Source organism: Chelonia mydas, chromosome 2 (genome assembly GCF_015237465.2).
Source record: "Chelonia mydas isolate rCheMyd1 chromosome 2, rCheMyd1.pri.v2, whole genome shotgun sequence".
NCBI lineage: Eukaryota > Metazoa > Chordata > Testudines > Cheloniidae > Chelonia > Chelonia mydas.
Window position 1 is genome coordinate 83,081,163 of NC_057850.1, and position 15,998 is coordinate 83,097,160.

Sequence of the window (15,998 nt, forward strand, 5' to 3'; positions counted from 1 at the left end):
AGGGACGTCGAGCAGGTCAGAATAGAGGCCCCATGATCTCTCTTGGTATCTTCAAGTGCACTCCACAGATCTCCAAAAACTTTGATGCCCACAATTCTGAGCTTTTTAACTGAATGAGCTGCATTTTGAAATCTTCAACACCCATCCACTGAAATACAGACAAATCCAAGTTGCTTTTGTTGAATTTTTCAGGTTTAATTAGAAAAGAAAGCATTGGGCCAAATTGCTGGAAAGCTTGTAATCTGTCAGAAAATTCTGATTCCAGCTCTTGCATGTACATTCCAATCTCATCGACACTGACAGTGCAACGTGTCTATAGCTCTTTTATGTGTTGGAAGTAGCGGAAAGTCGAAGTTCGAATATCCCGAGAAAAAACTGCTAATTTTACAACAAATGCCTTCCAGGCTTCATAAGGATCCAGAACCGTTTGCCCAGCAGCCTGGAGACAGAGGTTGAGTTCGTTTCGGTGAGCAGTGATGCCAGTTAGCAACATGAGCTTACACATTTGTCATCATCCAGTTTGGGGTAGTTTTGTGCTTTCTCCAACAAAAAGGCCTTGATTGCATCAAAACAGTTTACAAAGCACAACAAAACCTTGCCATGACTTAGCCACTGAATGTTGCTGTGAAGTGGAATGTCTTTAAAAGCACTGTCCATCTCTTCTAGCAGTGCTTGAAACGGTCTGTGAGTCAAAGCAGATCGAGCAACAAGGAAATTCACAATTTGCACCACTGTATTCATCACATTATTAAGCTCTGAATTAGAAATTTTAGCACACAGGTTTTCTTGATGGATGATACAGTCAAATTTGACTGTCGGGCGGCCAATTTGATCTTCAAGTAACTTTACAAATCCCTTCTGTTTTCCAACCGTGGAAGGCGCACCATCTGTTGTCACACAATATTTTTCTGATGTCAACTCCTCGTTCTTCAGAATGGTTTACAAAACTTTCCACTATATCTTCCCCTTTTGTTGTGCCATGCAGGGGTTTTAGGCAACAAAGTTCATCTTGGATTTCATCGGAAGCACAATATCTTGCAACACCTGCCAAATGTGGAAAGTCGTTTATATCCACGCTGTCATCAGCTGCAATGCTAAACACTGCTGTGGATGAATTCAAACTGGAACAGGTACAGAGAAGGGCTACTAGGATGATCCGAGGAATGGAAAACCTGTCTTATGAAAGGAGACTCAAGGAGCTTGGCTTGTTTAGCCTGACCAAAAGAAGGTTGAGGGGAGATATGATTGCTCTCTATAAATATATCAGAGGGATAAATACTGGAGAGGGAGAGGAATTATTTTAGCTCAGTACCAATGTGGACACAAGAACAAATGGATATAAACTGGCCATCGGGAAGTTTAGACTTGAAATTAGATGAAGGTTTCTAACCATCAGAGGAGTGAAGTTCTGGAATAGCCTTTGAAGGGAAGCAGTGGGGGCAAAAGACCTATCTGGCTTCAAGATTAAACTTGATAAGTTTATGGAGGAGATGGTATGATGGGATAACATGATTTTGGCAATTAACTGATCTTTAACTATTCATGGTAAATAGGCCCAATGGCCTGTGATGGGATGTTAGATGTGGTGGGATCTGAGTTACTACAGAGAATTCTTTCCTGGGGCAAAGGTCACTTGCTGGAAGATTCTCTGCCCCTTGAAGTCTTTAAACCATGATTTGAGGACTTCAATAGCTCAGATATAGGTGAGAGGTTTATTGCAGGAATGGGTGGGTGCGATTCTGTGGCCTGCATTGTGCAGGAGGTCAGACTAGATGATCATAATGGTCCCTTCTGACCTTAATATCTATGAGTCTATGAGTCTTTTAATGCAGTCGTCTGCTTTTCATTAATGTTTTCTGCCATTTCGCTTATGCGTCTCTCAACTGTTCTGGCAGAGAGAGGCAGTTCTTTTATTCCAGATACAATCGTATCTTTATTTGGCAAATCATTGAACAATAACTCCAAACTGCTGAGAAAAACTTTTTATATATTCCCAATATATAAACGGCTTTCCGTTTTTTGCAGTGCACTGTGCAATCTTGTAACTTCCTTCTGTAGCTTGATTTTTACTTACACTTGAGCATTTAAAAACATTGCTTTGCTTCTCATATCCTGCCACTGCCTTTTTGATCGATTCAGTCTTGACTGCTTCATCAAGAAAGGTTTTCTCATCCTTTGTTTCAAAATGTCGTCGAACACTTGATGTGCAACAAACACTTTCACAACAGAAAGCAAAAACAAAAGAGGTCCTTCTTTTGAATAAATCCAAATGTGTCTGTCCAAGAAGGCTGAAATGAACAGACATCTAACTTTGCTTTCTTAGGAGCTGACATTTTGTCAAATGTACCCCTCAGCTCACAGTGGAAAAAAATAATCGCGACAGATGGCAACCACAACGTCAAACATAGTGTGCTGTTCCACACGGCATGGTATAAGCAGCAAATCAGGACTTAAAAAAATCCCAGTGGCGCTGGAACAATTTTTAAGGTGGGGGTGCTGCACTGTCCCCCAGGCTGGGGACAGCAGGCCACAGCTGGGGGCAGCTGCAGACCACCAGGCCGAGGCAAGGAGGCCGAGGCACCCCAAACCCTCATCCCCGGCACCACCACAGAGCCTGCAGCCCCATCTGGAGCCCTCACCCCCTCTCACACCCCAGCCCGGAGCCCCCTCTAGCACTCTGAACCCATCATTTCTAGCCCCACTCTGGAGCCTGCACCCCCTGCCCGGAGCCTGTACCCCCTCCCATACCCTAACCCTCTGCCCCAGTCTGGAGCTCCCTCCCACACTCCAATCTCCTTGGCCCCAACCTTCAGCCTGGAGCCCCATCCTGCACCTCAACTCCCCTCATCTCCAGCCCCACTCCAGAGCCCTCACGCCCTCTCACACCCCAACCCGATGAAAATGAATGACTGAGCAAGGGTGGGGGAGAGCAAGCAATGGAGGGTGGAGGAATGGAGTGAGTGGGGGTGGGGCCTCAGGGAAGGGGTGGGGCCATGTCAGGGTGTTCAGTTTTCTGCAAATAGAAAGTTGGCAATCCTAGGAAGGGCGCTGGTGCAAGCCCCGAGCAGCAGGGCAGCTGGGGCATGCAGCACCCCAGGGTTCTGTGGACAGCCCCCAGTACAGCCTGTGAGGCCTGGCTGTGTTCAGGATGTGCCCTGGTGTTACCTTACCCACCAGGACCCCCAGGGGGAGTGGGGCAGCTACAGGGTCGGAAACTACCCCATGTGGGAGCCAACCCATCCCTTGCGCGGCCAACTGTGGTGGGTGTGTTCCTGAGAGTGGAGCTCCTGGGAGTGCCTGGGTAACCAAACAGCTCCACTACTTTCCTTACAGAGTCAGCTGCTGCCCCTCGCAGTTACAGAGCTGAGCTTGAAAATGTGACCTGAGCGCAGCTCTTGGGCTCCAAATGGGCAAACAAGAGACCTCCACCATTCCCTTTATTAAAAAAAAAAACAACCCTCATGGTTTTAAGCCAGTCTCCTGATTTGGCAGGGAGGGCTGACTCATGACATGACATCGCCTTCATGCATGTAAAAGGTTGCTATAAGGAGGAGTGTGATAAATTGTTCTCCTTAACCACTGAGAACAGGACAAGAATTTATGGGCTTAAATTGCACCAAGGGAGATTTAGGTTAGACATTAGGAAAAACTTCCTAACTGGAACAAATTGCCTAGGGAGGTTGTTGAATCTCTGTCACGGGAGGGTTTTAAGAACAGGTTAGACAAGCGCCTCTCACGGGTAATCTTAATACTTAAACCTGCCCCAGTGCAGGGGGCAGACTCAATGATTTATAGAGCCCCCTTCTAGGCTTACATTTCTATGATTCTGTTTTAAACAGGTGAGGTTGGCAACAACACCCGCCCTGCAACTGCAGGGGGCGCCAGAGCAAGCGAGGAACTCCATCGCCCCCGTGAGGCCGCTACCGCGCCCGGCAGGGCAGCACAGCTCCGCCCCCTTCCTGCGCGGACTATATGGGGTTGTGCGCAAGCGCGCTATAGGGCGGGGTTACCTGTGTACGAGTCCTCGCTAGCCCCGCCCCGTGCAACGCAGTAAGCGCACAGGACTGCACCATCACATCAGCGAGCAGGGGGGAGTTAAGGTTCGAACCATCTCTGCCGGGCGGGGGTCGTGAGCAGCAGAGTCACTGCGGAGCAGCCGCGCTCCCCTCTCTACAGTATGTGGCGCGGCTGCGTCCCGGGCCCTTCTGACACCCTCTCCTCATTGATGGTTTAGCCCCTGTGTCCCCCGTCGCCCCCCGCTGGCCGGGCGGTGGTTCGCTCCGGGACCGTGCTCTCCGGAAGTGTTGGGGCAGTTAGAAGCGCCCCTAGTTTCTGCCAGTTCCGATTGGACCCGAGTCTCTACGGCAGCCGCCAGGTGAGGCCGCGTCGCGCGGCCCCGGTGACAGCGCAGGGCCCGGGCGGGGCGAGGGGTCCCTGCCCCAAGGCTCTGGCGGGCCCCGCCCGGGAGCGGAGAGCAGCTCAGGGCCGGTCTCCGCGCCGCACCCCCGGGCCGGGCCCCGCCTCGCCCAGGGGAGGCCCACGGGTCCCTCCTTTCGGGGGACCAGGCCCTGGCACGCGCTGCTGCGCCGACTGTCGCTGGGAACCGCGGGGCGGGCGTTGCCCGGGGCCCTGCGCAAACGTCTCGGGTCGACCCGCCCTGGCCGCCCACCCCGTGGGGGCCCGGACAGCCCGCAGCGGGGGCCGCTTCCATCCCGGCCTGCGCAGTTGCCCCTTCAGCTTTGGCACCGCCGGGAGGGGGCGGAGGGAAACTGCTTGCCAGCCCCCTCAGTGTCTGAGAGACGGGTCAGCGCCCGGGAGCTCCGGCCTGTGCGTGCCGGGAAAGGGACTGGCAGGAAACGGCTGCAGAAAGTCATGGCAGGGAGCCGCCTCCATCCCCATCCCCGCTGGTGCGATGCTGAGCTGTGCAACCGCTCGCACTGCGCTTTGGTTATGTAGCATTTTTCAGTCTGGAAGGATCCGAATAGGCTGCATAAACTGTGTCTACATAGCCAGGAATTTGCTACGCTCGTCACACTGCAGTGCAGCTGTAGGGGAATGTGGTGTGACAAGAGTGAGAGAGCAGTGATGGAAGGGAAATAAGGGAGTAAAAGAGAGCGGAAAATAGAAGAGGGAAGACAAGGAAAGGAAAAACAAGTATCCCATTCAAAGTGGTGGGTCTAGTCCAGGGGTCGGCAGCCTGTGGCACAAGCTGATTTTTAGTGTCACTCTGCTGCCAGCCAGGTTCCCGGCCGCCAGCCCCGCTCAGCCCGCTGCCGGCCTGGATGGACGGAACCCCGCGCTGACAGCGGGCTGAGCGGGCCAGTGACCGGGACCCCGCCTGGCAGGGGCCGGCAGACAGAGCCCGGGCCAGCAGCGGGCTGAGCCGCTCAGCCTGCTGCTGGTCTGGGGTTCCATCTACTGCTGGTCTGGGGTTCTGGCCGCCGGCCCCTGCCAGCCGGGGTCCCGGCCGCTGGCACCACTCAGCTCACTGCCCGTCTGGGGTTCTGTCGGGGGGCCCCCTGTAAATGTAAAATTTATTACTGGCACGCGAAACCTTAAATTAATGAAGACTTGGCACGCCACTTCTCAAAGGTTGCCGACCCCTGGTCTAGTCATTGAACTGAAGCACTGATTCCAGAAGAAGTTAATTCAAGCATTAGGAAGTTGTACCACAGGGTGAGATTACTCAAAGGTAAGGGACAGAATATGGGGCACTTACATGGCTCTTATGTTCTTTGGCATTAGTGGGACATTGGCATACTTTGACCTGCTTCTGAAATGGAACTGTCCTTTTTATTATAGGGTTTAGTGTGCCACTTTATTGATGTAAATACAGCGACCAAACTGAGTGTTGTTTTTTTTTTTAGGATCTGACTGGTTTTAAACTAGAGTAATGTATTCATATAGCACCACAAATTACTATTTGTTGTGGAACTGTGGAGTTCAGTTGCTGAGCGTTTTAAGAGGCAGACTACTGATCAGTGCTCTGTTTGCTCCACCTAGTCTCAGATAGTGAGTAAATAGCAGACCACAGACCCACTCCTCTTTCAGACTGTGCAAGCACGTGGACCTAGCTATCTTGAGAGCCACTGGGTTTTATAGAGCCATGTGAAAATCCAAGCCAACGTTACATGATGGGGAAGAAGAAATGGGTGTGCACGCAGATATTTACTATTTTTAACTGCTTCCCCTTGTGCCTTTTTGTGCTATCTTTCATTTTAGATATAGCCCCTAATTAGACAATGGGAAATTGTCAAAACAGCTGGTGCACTGTTTACACTGGTGCTTTACAGCGTTGAAACTTGCTGTGCTCAGGGGGGTGTTTTTTCACACTCCTGAGCAAGAAAGTTGCAGTGCAGTAAAGAGCCACTGTAGACAAGCCCTCACTTTGATGGGCCTCAAGGTCTATCGGAGCAGAGCTTCCTTTCTGCAGATCCATATAGCACCCCAGTTAAACTTTGGAACGCATCTTACTTAAGGCCATGCATGGAAGAGAGAATTCTAAACAAAAATAGCTTGAAAGTGTTTCAGTGGAATTCAGTTTACACTTACCCCTCCCTCCCAAAAATGTGCTTTTTAATAATACTGCGACTTCAAAAAAACTTCCAAATGTTAGATCTGGAACCTGTCAGTTATTGTATCCAACCAATTCCTTATTTATCCTTAATCTCATCCAGGGGTGAAAGTAATTTAAAGAACTTGCCGGTACTCGGATTCCTGAGGAGGGGGCGGGGGCCTTTAAATCCCCAGGCCCTTTAAATCAGGATTTAAAGGCCCGGGGCTAGGGCTGTGGAAGCAGCAGCTGGGAGCCTGGGGCCCTTTAAATCACCCCCTGAGCTCCCAGCTGCAGAGGTGGCTGGGAGTCCTGAGGCTCGGGGGTGATTTAAGGGGCCTGGAGCTCTAGCTGCCGCTACCACAGCAGAGCCTTGGATCCTTTAAATTGCCAATGGAGCCCCGGGGGTCCAGCAGCAGGGCCCGGGGCTCAGGCTGCCGCTGCCCTCCAGGACCCTTTAAATCGTCCCCGGAGCCCTGTTGCTGGAGCCCTGGGGTAGCAGCGGCGGGCTCCGGCAGCTATTTAAAGGGTCCGGTGTGGTAGAGGCCGCCGGAGCTTCGCCACCACTACCCCAGGACTCCGGGAGGCTCCGAGGGCTGTTTCAAGGGCCTGGGCTATCGCTGCCTCTACTGCCCCGGGTCCTTTAAATCAACCCCGGAGCTCTGAGGTAGCAGCGGCGGGGCTACAGCGGCGATTTAAAGGGCCCGGGGTGGTAGCAGCGGCAGGAGCCCTGGGCCCTTTAAATCGCCACCCAGGCCCCGCTGCCACTACCCCAGGGCTCCGGCAGCAAGGCTCTGGCAGCGGTTTAAAGGGCCTGGGCCTCCCGCCACTGCTGGGAGCCCCCAGCCCTTTAAACTGCTGCCTGGGGAAGCCAGTCTGCCCTAGTATGGCGCACCGGCTCTTGCCGGCAGGGGTGGCAGGTTTGTAGAAATTTTGGTGGTGCCCAGAACCTGCCTCTGCGCCCCCACCCCCCCCAAACTCCACCCCCTACCTGCCCAAGGCTCTGGGATGGAGTTTGGGTTGGGGAGGAGGTCTGGGGTGAAGGCCCTGGGCTGGGGCAGGGGATTGGGGTGCAGGCTCTGGGAGGGAGTTTGGGGATGGGACGGGGTGCAGGGGTGAGCGCTGTGGGGTGAGGCTGGGGATGGGTTTGGGGTGTGGCTGTGGATGAGGGGTTTGGGGTGTGGAAGGGGGCTCAGGGCTGAGGCAGAGAGTTAGGGTGCAGGGGGGATGAGGGCTCTGGCTGGGGGTATGGGCTCTGGGGTGGGGCAGGGCTGGGGATGAGCTTGGGGTGCAGGTAGGCTGCCCTGGGACTGGAGTCAGAGAGGAGGACTCCCCCCAGCCCTCTCCCCACCTGCAGCGGCGAGCTGTGGGGTAGGGGCCCCCCCTCCAGCAGCATACTCATCCCCACCACTGTCACTGCAGGTGCTCCTAGGGCCCCTCTCAGGTCCAGGAATCTCCCTCACTTCCCCTGTGGTGGGTGCTGGGGGTGGGGGCCTGCCATCACATGTGCACCTCATCCCCTAGTGCTGCCCCTCACTGTAGCCTCACTGGGAGTGGGGGATGGGGCTGGCCCTTGCCCATCGTGGGGCAGGTGCAGTGACTGCAGGCAGTGGGGGCAGCTGTACTAGAGGAGGGTCCCACCGGAAAATGAAAGGGTCTGAGGGGGGAGGGCAGCCTGCCGTGCCACTAGTGGATGTGGAGCACTAGGACCCTGCGGCGGCAGTGTATGCAGGGGGGCAGCATGGTGCTGCAGGAGAGAGACAGGCACGCTCTGCTCCGGCATGCCGGGGCAGCAAGGGGGAGCCAGGGGACACTCGGGGGAGATGTGAGGGGGCAGCAGGTGGGACCAGGCGGGGATACCCGGCCCTGAACATTGGTGGAGCCGGGCCTCCGGGCCCTCAATATTGCTGGAGCCATGAGCCCATATAACTCGGTTCTGCTGCTTGCCGGTAAGCCGTACAGGGGCATAGTGGCTTACTTTCACCTCTGATCTCACCCTACCTTTATTTACCATGCTCATCCAACTTTAACCTTAACGTTTTCAGAGTTTACAAACTCTACTTACTCTAAAACAGGGTTGTTTTCTAACATCAAACCAATTATTCAATTTGTAAAAATATTATTGTATTCCACCAACCTGCCATCGTATTAGAAGCCATTGAGCTCCATTATAACTGATGCACCTTGGAAATATATTCCTTCAGTATTGTCATTGTACATTTAATAATCTTGGATAGGATACATTCTACAGCATATTTTTATTTCAGCACAAAATGAGAACAGAGTTATGGTTGGGTTTGTGTTATAAACATATTGAGGTGATAGTGACTTGTGAATGATTATACGGCATTGGGGAACTGCTTAAACTACTTAGCACATCATTTCCAGACTGTACACCTTAAACCAAAAAAACCCCAAAATGTTGACTCCTCTCATAAAGCAAGCATGATATTTTTTCATTTTCAAACTGAAGTCTTTTAATGACTTTTTTTTTGGTTCGAAGTCTGGCTGTTGTTCTGTTTTCTTGTATTTTTCTCTTCTTTCTCTCCCTTCATTCCTGATGAAGAAAAAGGGTTCTGGTGATGAGGAGTAGGGGAATGGTAAACATTTTTTTTTTAATCAGCTAGCTATAAACTTTAGCTGTAAATCATCATTACAGCTGTTATGTAAGTTCTAAGTTCGTATTTTAGTCAATGTATTTACTTCCCCCTCCCCCCAGAATCCAATAATCAACATGTCTAGCAAAAGGGCAAAGACAAAGACCGCCAAGAAGCGCCCTCAGCGCGCAACCTCCAATGTGTTTGCAATGTTCGATCAGTCACAGATTCAAGAATTCAAAGAGGCCTTCAACATGATTGATCAGAACAGAGATGGCTTCATCGATAAAGAAGACCTGCATGATATGCTCGCTTCCCTTGGTAATGTTTTCCAGTTACAAAATTATTACTTTCTTGTAAACCATTGTCTCAAATAAGTCTAGTAGTATGAATTTGTTAAAACTTCAATATGTGAGAACTGTGTTGTGAAAGATGACTAACTTCTAAATTCATACAGTGCTCTTTAATTTTAAGAAGTGACTTATTTACTTGTAGGTAAGGATCCCACTGATGCGTACCTAGATGCCATGATGAATGAGGCTCCAGGCCCCATTAACTTCACTATGTTCCTTACAATGTTTGGAGAAAAACTAAATGGCACAGATCCAGAAGATGTCATCAGAAATGCTTTTGCTTGTTTTGATGAAGAGGCAACAGGTAAGTGGATGAAACACCTCTCTTGGGATTTCTGGTTTTTCCACTGTTGTTCAAGCCTAACAGTATAATCTAAATTTGATACATAGGTGAGGATCTGTTTGGCTAACAGGCTCATTTTGGTATCTTGATAAAATGTGGTATGACACAGGGACAGGTGTCCTAACTTTCATGTCCTATCAAGTGATAAGAAACTGATATATCAAAGTTAGGGTGAAGATGAAGATTGTCCCCTTGTCTGTTTCTGTATGAGTATTTGCATACCAGTATTTGTCTCCTACAATGGGACTTCAAGGAAGAACATGTAACTAGGCAATATGCAAACTCCCCAAAATGGAGTATGAGATATAACTGCCTGAGGAGGAGGAATTCAACCAAAGTAGCAGGTTGGATGGGCAAACGTCAATTTCTGTGGCTTTTAAAATGTAACTGAGATGGGAGGCCTTTAGTTTGAAGGTAATTGACTTGGCCCGCTCTCCAGACCCATACATCGACACAGTATCCAAGGCTGTTGTTCAGGCCCTCCTGTTGCATCTTAACTAATGTAATCTCTTCTCTAGTCTTGGTGCCAACCACATTGTCCCCTCTTTAAGTCCACACAAAATGTCACTTTTCCGGGTTTGCAAAAAGAAAAGGAGGACTTGTGGCACCTTAGAGACTAACCAATTTATTTGAGCATGAGCTTTCGTGAGCTACAGCTCACTTCATCGGATGCATACTGTGGAAATTGCAGAAGACATTATATACACAGACACCATGAAACAATACCTCCTCCCGGTATTGTTTCATGGTGTCTGTGTATATAATGTCTTCTGCAATTTCCACAGTATGCATCCGATGAAGTGAGCTGTAGCTCACGAAAGCTCATGCTCAAATAAATTGGTTAGTCTCTAAGGTGCCACAAGTCCTCCTTTTCTTTTTGCGAATACAGACTAACACGGCTGTTACTCGGAAACTTTTCCGGGTTTGTCACTCTGACTACATCACCCCGACTGTGAATTTTCTGGTGTCTTGGAAAAAGGTCATTTCTGTTGTTGCAGAATCACAAATCCATGGGACCCAGGTTGAGAGAAATGAGGTGGTCACACCTCTCAGCTACTTTTTCAAGATTTCTGCTGACTCAGGCAGATGCCATTGTATTGGTTTGCAGTCTCTTCATGTTTCAAAGTTATCTTTGAAACTGCAAGCCTAGAAACTTTTTTTTTTTAATGAAAGTTGAGATTCTGGAGCACAATCCAGCAGAAAGGGGTGAATTCAACAGCACTCACTATACTCAGCAAATATAGTCCTTTAAGCCCTTTGGAAACTGGGGTCAAGCCTTCATTAGCATGTTTTGAAATTACATCAGTTTCATACCACCGATGTCATTACACATTACCTTATCTCTCAATTGTCTGCTGTAGCATTTTTAATCTCATCTGTGGATGTGCAGTCTGAGCCTTTCAAAGTGTATTGTCCCATTTCAAACACCTATTTTGAAACTGTATTTTTAGCACTTTTTGCCTTTTCAAGGGATAACCCCTTCCTGCTGGAGCCTAGATAAACAGCCCTTCTTTGCTAAGGTCTTTTCAGATGTTAATTGACTTCCTCCCTCCCTAGGGAAATATCTCAATCCTCTTCTAAAAGAGGAAGTCTGTTCCTAGATGAATTATTTTCTCTCCACAGGTAGTCTTTCTGATTCACTATGCTTACAGTTTAGTATGTATGTCAAAAAAGAGAGCATATCATTAAGGACATAAAGAAAATGTTTACTTAGAAGTATTGTTAATGTCATGCTTTCTATCTTTATTTATTTATTATCAATTGGCTTGAAAGGTGCCTCTGGTTCAGTCCCCCTCCCAGCTAGTAACAATCATTATCTGTAAAGGTTTCAGGGTAGCAGCCGTGTTAATCTGTATTCGCAAAAAGAAAAGGAGTACTAGTGGCACCTTAGAGACTAACCAATTTATTTGAGCATAAGCTTTCGTGAGACACAGTTTTAGTCTCATCTTGAATTGATTCCACAGTCTCCTTTAGCATTTTGCTCCATTGCCTAATTGTATACTTCATTTTTCTTGACATTTAACACACCTTTCCTGCTGAAAGTTGTGCCTATTTTTTCTTCATTGACTGACTAAGATATATAAATGTTCTTTATAACATTCCTTCATACATTTTTGACCACTGTGTTGTTGCCTTTGACTTGTTTTTTCCTGAGATCTGTACTTTGAACAATGTGTTATTAAGAAACTTATAAAAAGAAAAGGAGTACTTGTGGCACCTTAGAGACTAACCAATTTATTTGAGCATAAGCTTTCGTGAGCTACAGCTCACTTCATCGGATGCATACTGTGGTTCCACAGTAATCCTTTTCTTTTTACGAATACAGACTAACACGGCTGTTACTCTGAAACCTGTCATTAAGAAACTTATAGTTATCTTGAACCATTTTCAGCATTTATCAGTTGTCTCCATCTGCATGCATATGTATGTGTTCTGGGTCGACTAACTACTGTTACCTCAGTTCTATGTCAGTGTAACTCCATGTGGTGAATAATGCCAAGAAAGTATACAAAGGAATGGAGTTTTTAGTGGTGTGAAACTAGAGTAATGCAGTTGTGACCCAGGCTGACTTGATATAGCACATCTTCTTCCCCATTTGTTTTTCTGTCTCCCTCTAAAAAACATGTCATATCCTTCTATATTGTAGTTGTATATACTACTTCTCCATATCTGTCCGAATAGCACCGAGAACCAATCTAGTTGTATGGGTAAAATTTGTTCCTCTACTCTTAGTTCTCCCCAATATCTGCTTTGTCTCTGACAGTATGCCCCAAGATCAATTCTAAATTAGTTGTTTTGATTCTTTTATTCCATCTGCCTTAGTGAGGCTACTTTATGGTATACAGTCAGTATCTAATTGAGTCCTGTTACCTTCGCAAACTTTTCCTAGTTTGGTAGCGCTGTTCAGGGTTTTAATCCAGTACAGAACTATTCAGATGGAGGAATTCAGATCCATGTAGATGAATTTCAACACCAAAAAGTCCTGCACTCTTGTGACAAATAATCCCTACACCATCTCCTGTCACTCATTTATCTCTAAATATTCTACCAGTTCTGGGATGCTAATCTGTGTAGTCATCTCCTTCAGTTGTTGATCCAGGTCTGTGAAGTGCTATGATCCCATCCTGAGAGCCTCTGGCCCTGTTAATATGGATGTGGATAATTGAAAGGTTCTCTCCTACTGTTCTTAATGTAGAATATTGGTTTAACCTCTTTAACATTGAGTCACCATACAAAGGCTTGTCCATCATTCACTGGTTGTCTTTTGGTCCACTCTGCTTGTCTGGCTTTCTGTCCTCCGGTCTTCTCTGATAATCTCTGCTCACTGAGGTTATCTAGTCCCTTTCTAAAGCATCAGTCTCTGCAGAACCTGTTTTTTGACATGCTGGTCCTTAATCGTTGTGGTGTCCGTTTGTGGTGTACACCTGTCTTGCATAGTCCTTCTTGTAGCAGTCTGTCAGCTAGTTTGTTTGAGTGGTTTGTCTCCAGCAAGATCTCAATCACTTATACTTTTTCCTTTAACAGGGCAACTACTGTGCATTTGAGGCAATGTAGGTTACTTATCTTGACATCAGGATGTGGCCCATCCTTTGAACTCAGCTGCTGCTGCCAGTTTTTCCCCACACTTCACTTCTTTGTACTTTCTAAATTTCTCTGGGATTATTTGTCAACCAATGGCTCTAGTAATATCTATTGATGTTAAGTTAACTTAACTTGCTTTTCAGTATCCAAGTCATCTTAACTTCTTATTTTATCCCTGTGTTAATAATTTCCTTGTGTTCTTCTGCTAATCTCTGTTTATCATAAAATAAGTAGCTTCAGTTGTCCCACCTTCCTCCAACTCCTCATAGCAAGCTTTCCTGCCTCCTGATTTAATTTGCTCAGGCTATCTGCAGGTCTCCTCAGTTATAAGCCTCCTCCTGGACATGTGCCACGTATTTTCAGTATCCAAATGAAACTCCCTCTAGCAACAGAACTTGACAGCAATGAAAAAGGCAAATGGCTGCTATTTGGTCAGCAGAGAAAACTACTAGGTGTATTTGTGCATCCACTGTAAGGTAAAGTTAAGAAGAATACAATCCCTTAAAAAAATGCAGATTGCACAATAGAGCAGCAGTGTCCTTATTTATTCCTGCCTCAGTTAGCTACGTCTTTGTTCTTCCATTTTAAAATCTCTTTCAAGTGCCTGTACTTCTGTGTACTATATCTCTGTAAAACAGTCCCTCTTTTCATGAATCCTTGTAAATTGTATCAGAACAACTACCTCTCTGGAATTTGAGAAGATTAGTTTATGGAAGTTTTAATAATGTCATGAAGAGCCATTCTGGTCTCTTGGTGCAAGTACACTCATTTATTGTATGCTGTAATAGGCAGATACATATCTATTGCTGTTGGCGTGACTGTTTATCCTATTGTTGACATATCTTTGCATATGAAGAAGTAAAAAATTTTCTCTATCCTGATTCCTTGTGTATATTGCATTCTAGGGGTCATTCAAGAAGATTACCTGAGAGAGTTGCTGACAACAATGGGAGATAGGTTTACAGATGAAGAAGTAGATGAGCTATACAGAGAGGCACCAATTGACAAAAAGGGCAATTTCAATTACATGGAATTTACACGCATCCTTAAACATGGCGCAAAAGACAAAGATGATTGAACAAAACTGCAGACACCTGCAGATAACTTCTTGTTTTCATTCATGTTTATTTCTCAGGGTTGTTTTTTTTGTTTTTTTTGTTTTTGGGGGTGGGGTGGGGTTTGCTGGTAGAACCTGTTGCATGCAGTTTAGCTTCACAGCTTTTGCCTTTCTCCATGAACTTATGAATTTCAGGCCATTATGGCACACTTGCACCTCTGTAATCAAACTGGAAGTGGGGGATTTTATTGTAGTTAAAAGTATTTGGGGATAAAGATCAGTGAATGTGAAGGCCAAGGGAAAAAGACCTATTTCTGGATTTTTACATTTTTATAATAAATATCATTTTGAAATAAAGATTGTTATATAAATAAAATACCTCATTAAACCTTTTCTTGTAAAGAGGCCTTTCTAACAATAGGTGGAAGCCTTCTCCCAATTTGATGGTTATATCAACTTTTGACATTTTAGTTCAGAATTAAAATGCTAAGTACTGGGTTTACAACTTGTACAACGGTAACCTACAAGTCTTCATTTAAATGTTACCGTTCTTGCACTTAAGTTGGGCAGTGACATTACATTTTGTGTAACACAGTGAGGAACCTCCTTTATGTAAAACTCTGGTACAGAGCAAAGGAAAGGTTCTAGTCTTGGAAGTCATTTGCTTGGTGTTATGAAAAAATCCTGGATTTGTGCCCAGTGTTAACTGTACAGCATTTAATATTCTGGTAACTCAGTTTTTTGTGGAATGTGTTAGGTTTTTCCAAAGGGAAAATATTCTGTAAATGGAAGATTTTGGCTAGACATGACCAGAACACCGGTTTCATGTTCCTTACAACATCTGCAGGAGTGAGCCTTCTGGCAAATCTCACACCTGTGGTGGTACTAGGTTTCTTTTTAGTTGATGAAAAATGTTTTCTCCTTTTCCTCTCCTCTTGCCATTCTCTCTCAGAATTAAGTGTTTTGGCTTTGGGGCTGGACAGAAAGTGTGAACTTAACCTAATGTTTCTCTCTCTCTCTGTTTTTACAATGTTATTTCTGCCTCTTTGGGGCAACTGGGAACATATACATTTTTGCTTTCGGAATGAAAGTTGTTTATTTTGAAAAGAGAGCTTCTGCCCACTTGCAGGGTAGGAAACTTAAAAAAAAAAAAATAAAAGGTACAGTTATGGAAAAAATATGACATGGGGTTGGATTTATTCATAGCTTTGTATTTGATCCTAGGCCTTCTGTACATTTTAACAGTTTGAGGGGTAAATTTTCTACCCACAAAGATTCTATTAAAAGTTCTTAGAATTTCAGTACACAGGTCCAGTAAACTTGATTCTTTAATCCTTTTCTTTATTTAAAAAAAAAAAAGTGGGGAGTGGGGTATTTATAACAATTCTTTATCCAAAGCAACTTAATGAAATAATTGGTCTACCATGGCGCTAATGTATGTTTGTTCTTGTGCCACAGTGTAGGGTATATATAATCATTTTATCCATTATTCTGCACACTTAGAGGCCACAAC

At 46.4% G+C, this 15,998-nt stretch overlaps 1 protein-coding gene across 3 annotated transcripts; it reads left to right on the plus strand.

The window, feature by feature from the left end:
- Positions 1–4,173: 4,173 nt before the first annotated feature.
- On the plus strand, positions 4,174–15,663 carry LOC102937279 (myosin regulatory light chain 12B). 3 transcript variants are annotated; one of them, XM_037892802.2, is made up of 4 exons: positions 4,174–4,375; positions 9,273–9,471; positions 9,646–9,807; positions 14,334–15,663. In XM_037892802.2, exons 2-4 carry the CDS (start codon positions 9,288–9,290, stop codon positions 14,504–14,506), a joined length of 519 nt encoding a protein of 172 aa, XP_037748730.1. In that variant the 5' UTR covers positions 4,174–4,375; positions 9,273–9,287; the 3' UTR covers positions 14,507–15,663. The 3 variants fall into 3 exon arrangements, with proteins under 3 accessions (XP_037748730.1, XP_043394734.1, XP_007063946.2); XM_043538799.1 differs by lacking the exon at positions 4,174–4,375 and adding an exon at positions 5,014–5,130; XM_007063884.3 differs by lacking the exon at positions 4,174–4,375 and adding an exon at positions 9,121–9,153.
- Positions 15,664–15,998: the final 335 nt, after the last annotated feature.

Bases quoted from the DNA above. Each gene is read 5' to 3' on its own strand.
- LOC102937279 (XM_007063884.3), top strand. The intron at 9,472-9,645 runs GTAATGTTTTCC...ATTTACTTGTAG, and splicing joins TGATATGCTCGCTTCCCTTG to GTAAGGATCCCACTGATGCG. The intron at 9,808-14,333 runs GTAAGTGGATGA...ATTGCATTCTAG, and splicing joins TTTTGATGAAGAGGCAACAG to GGGTCATTCAAGAAGATTAC.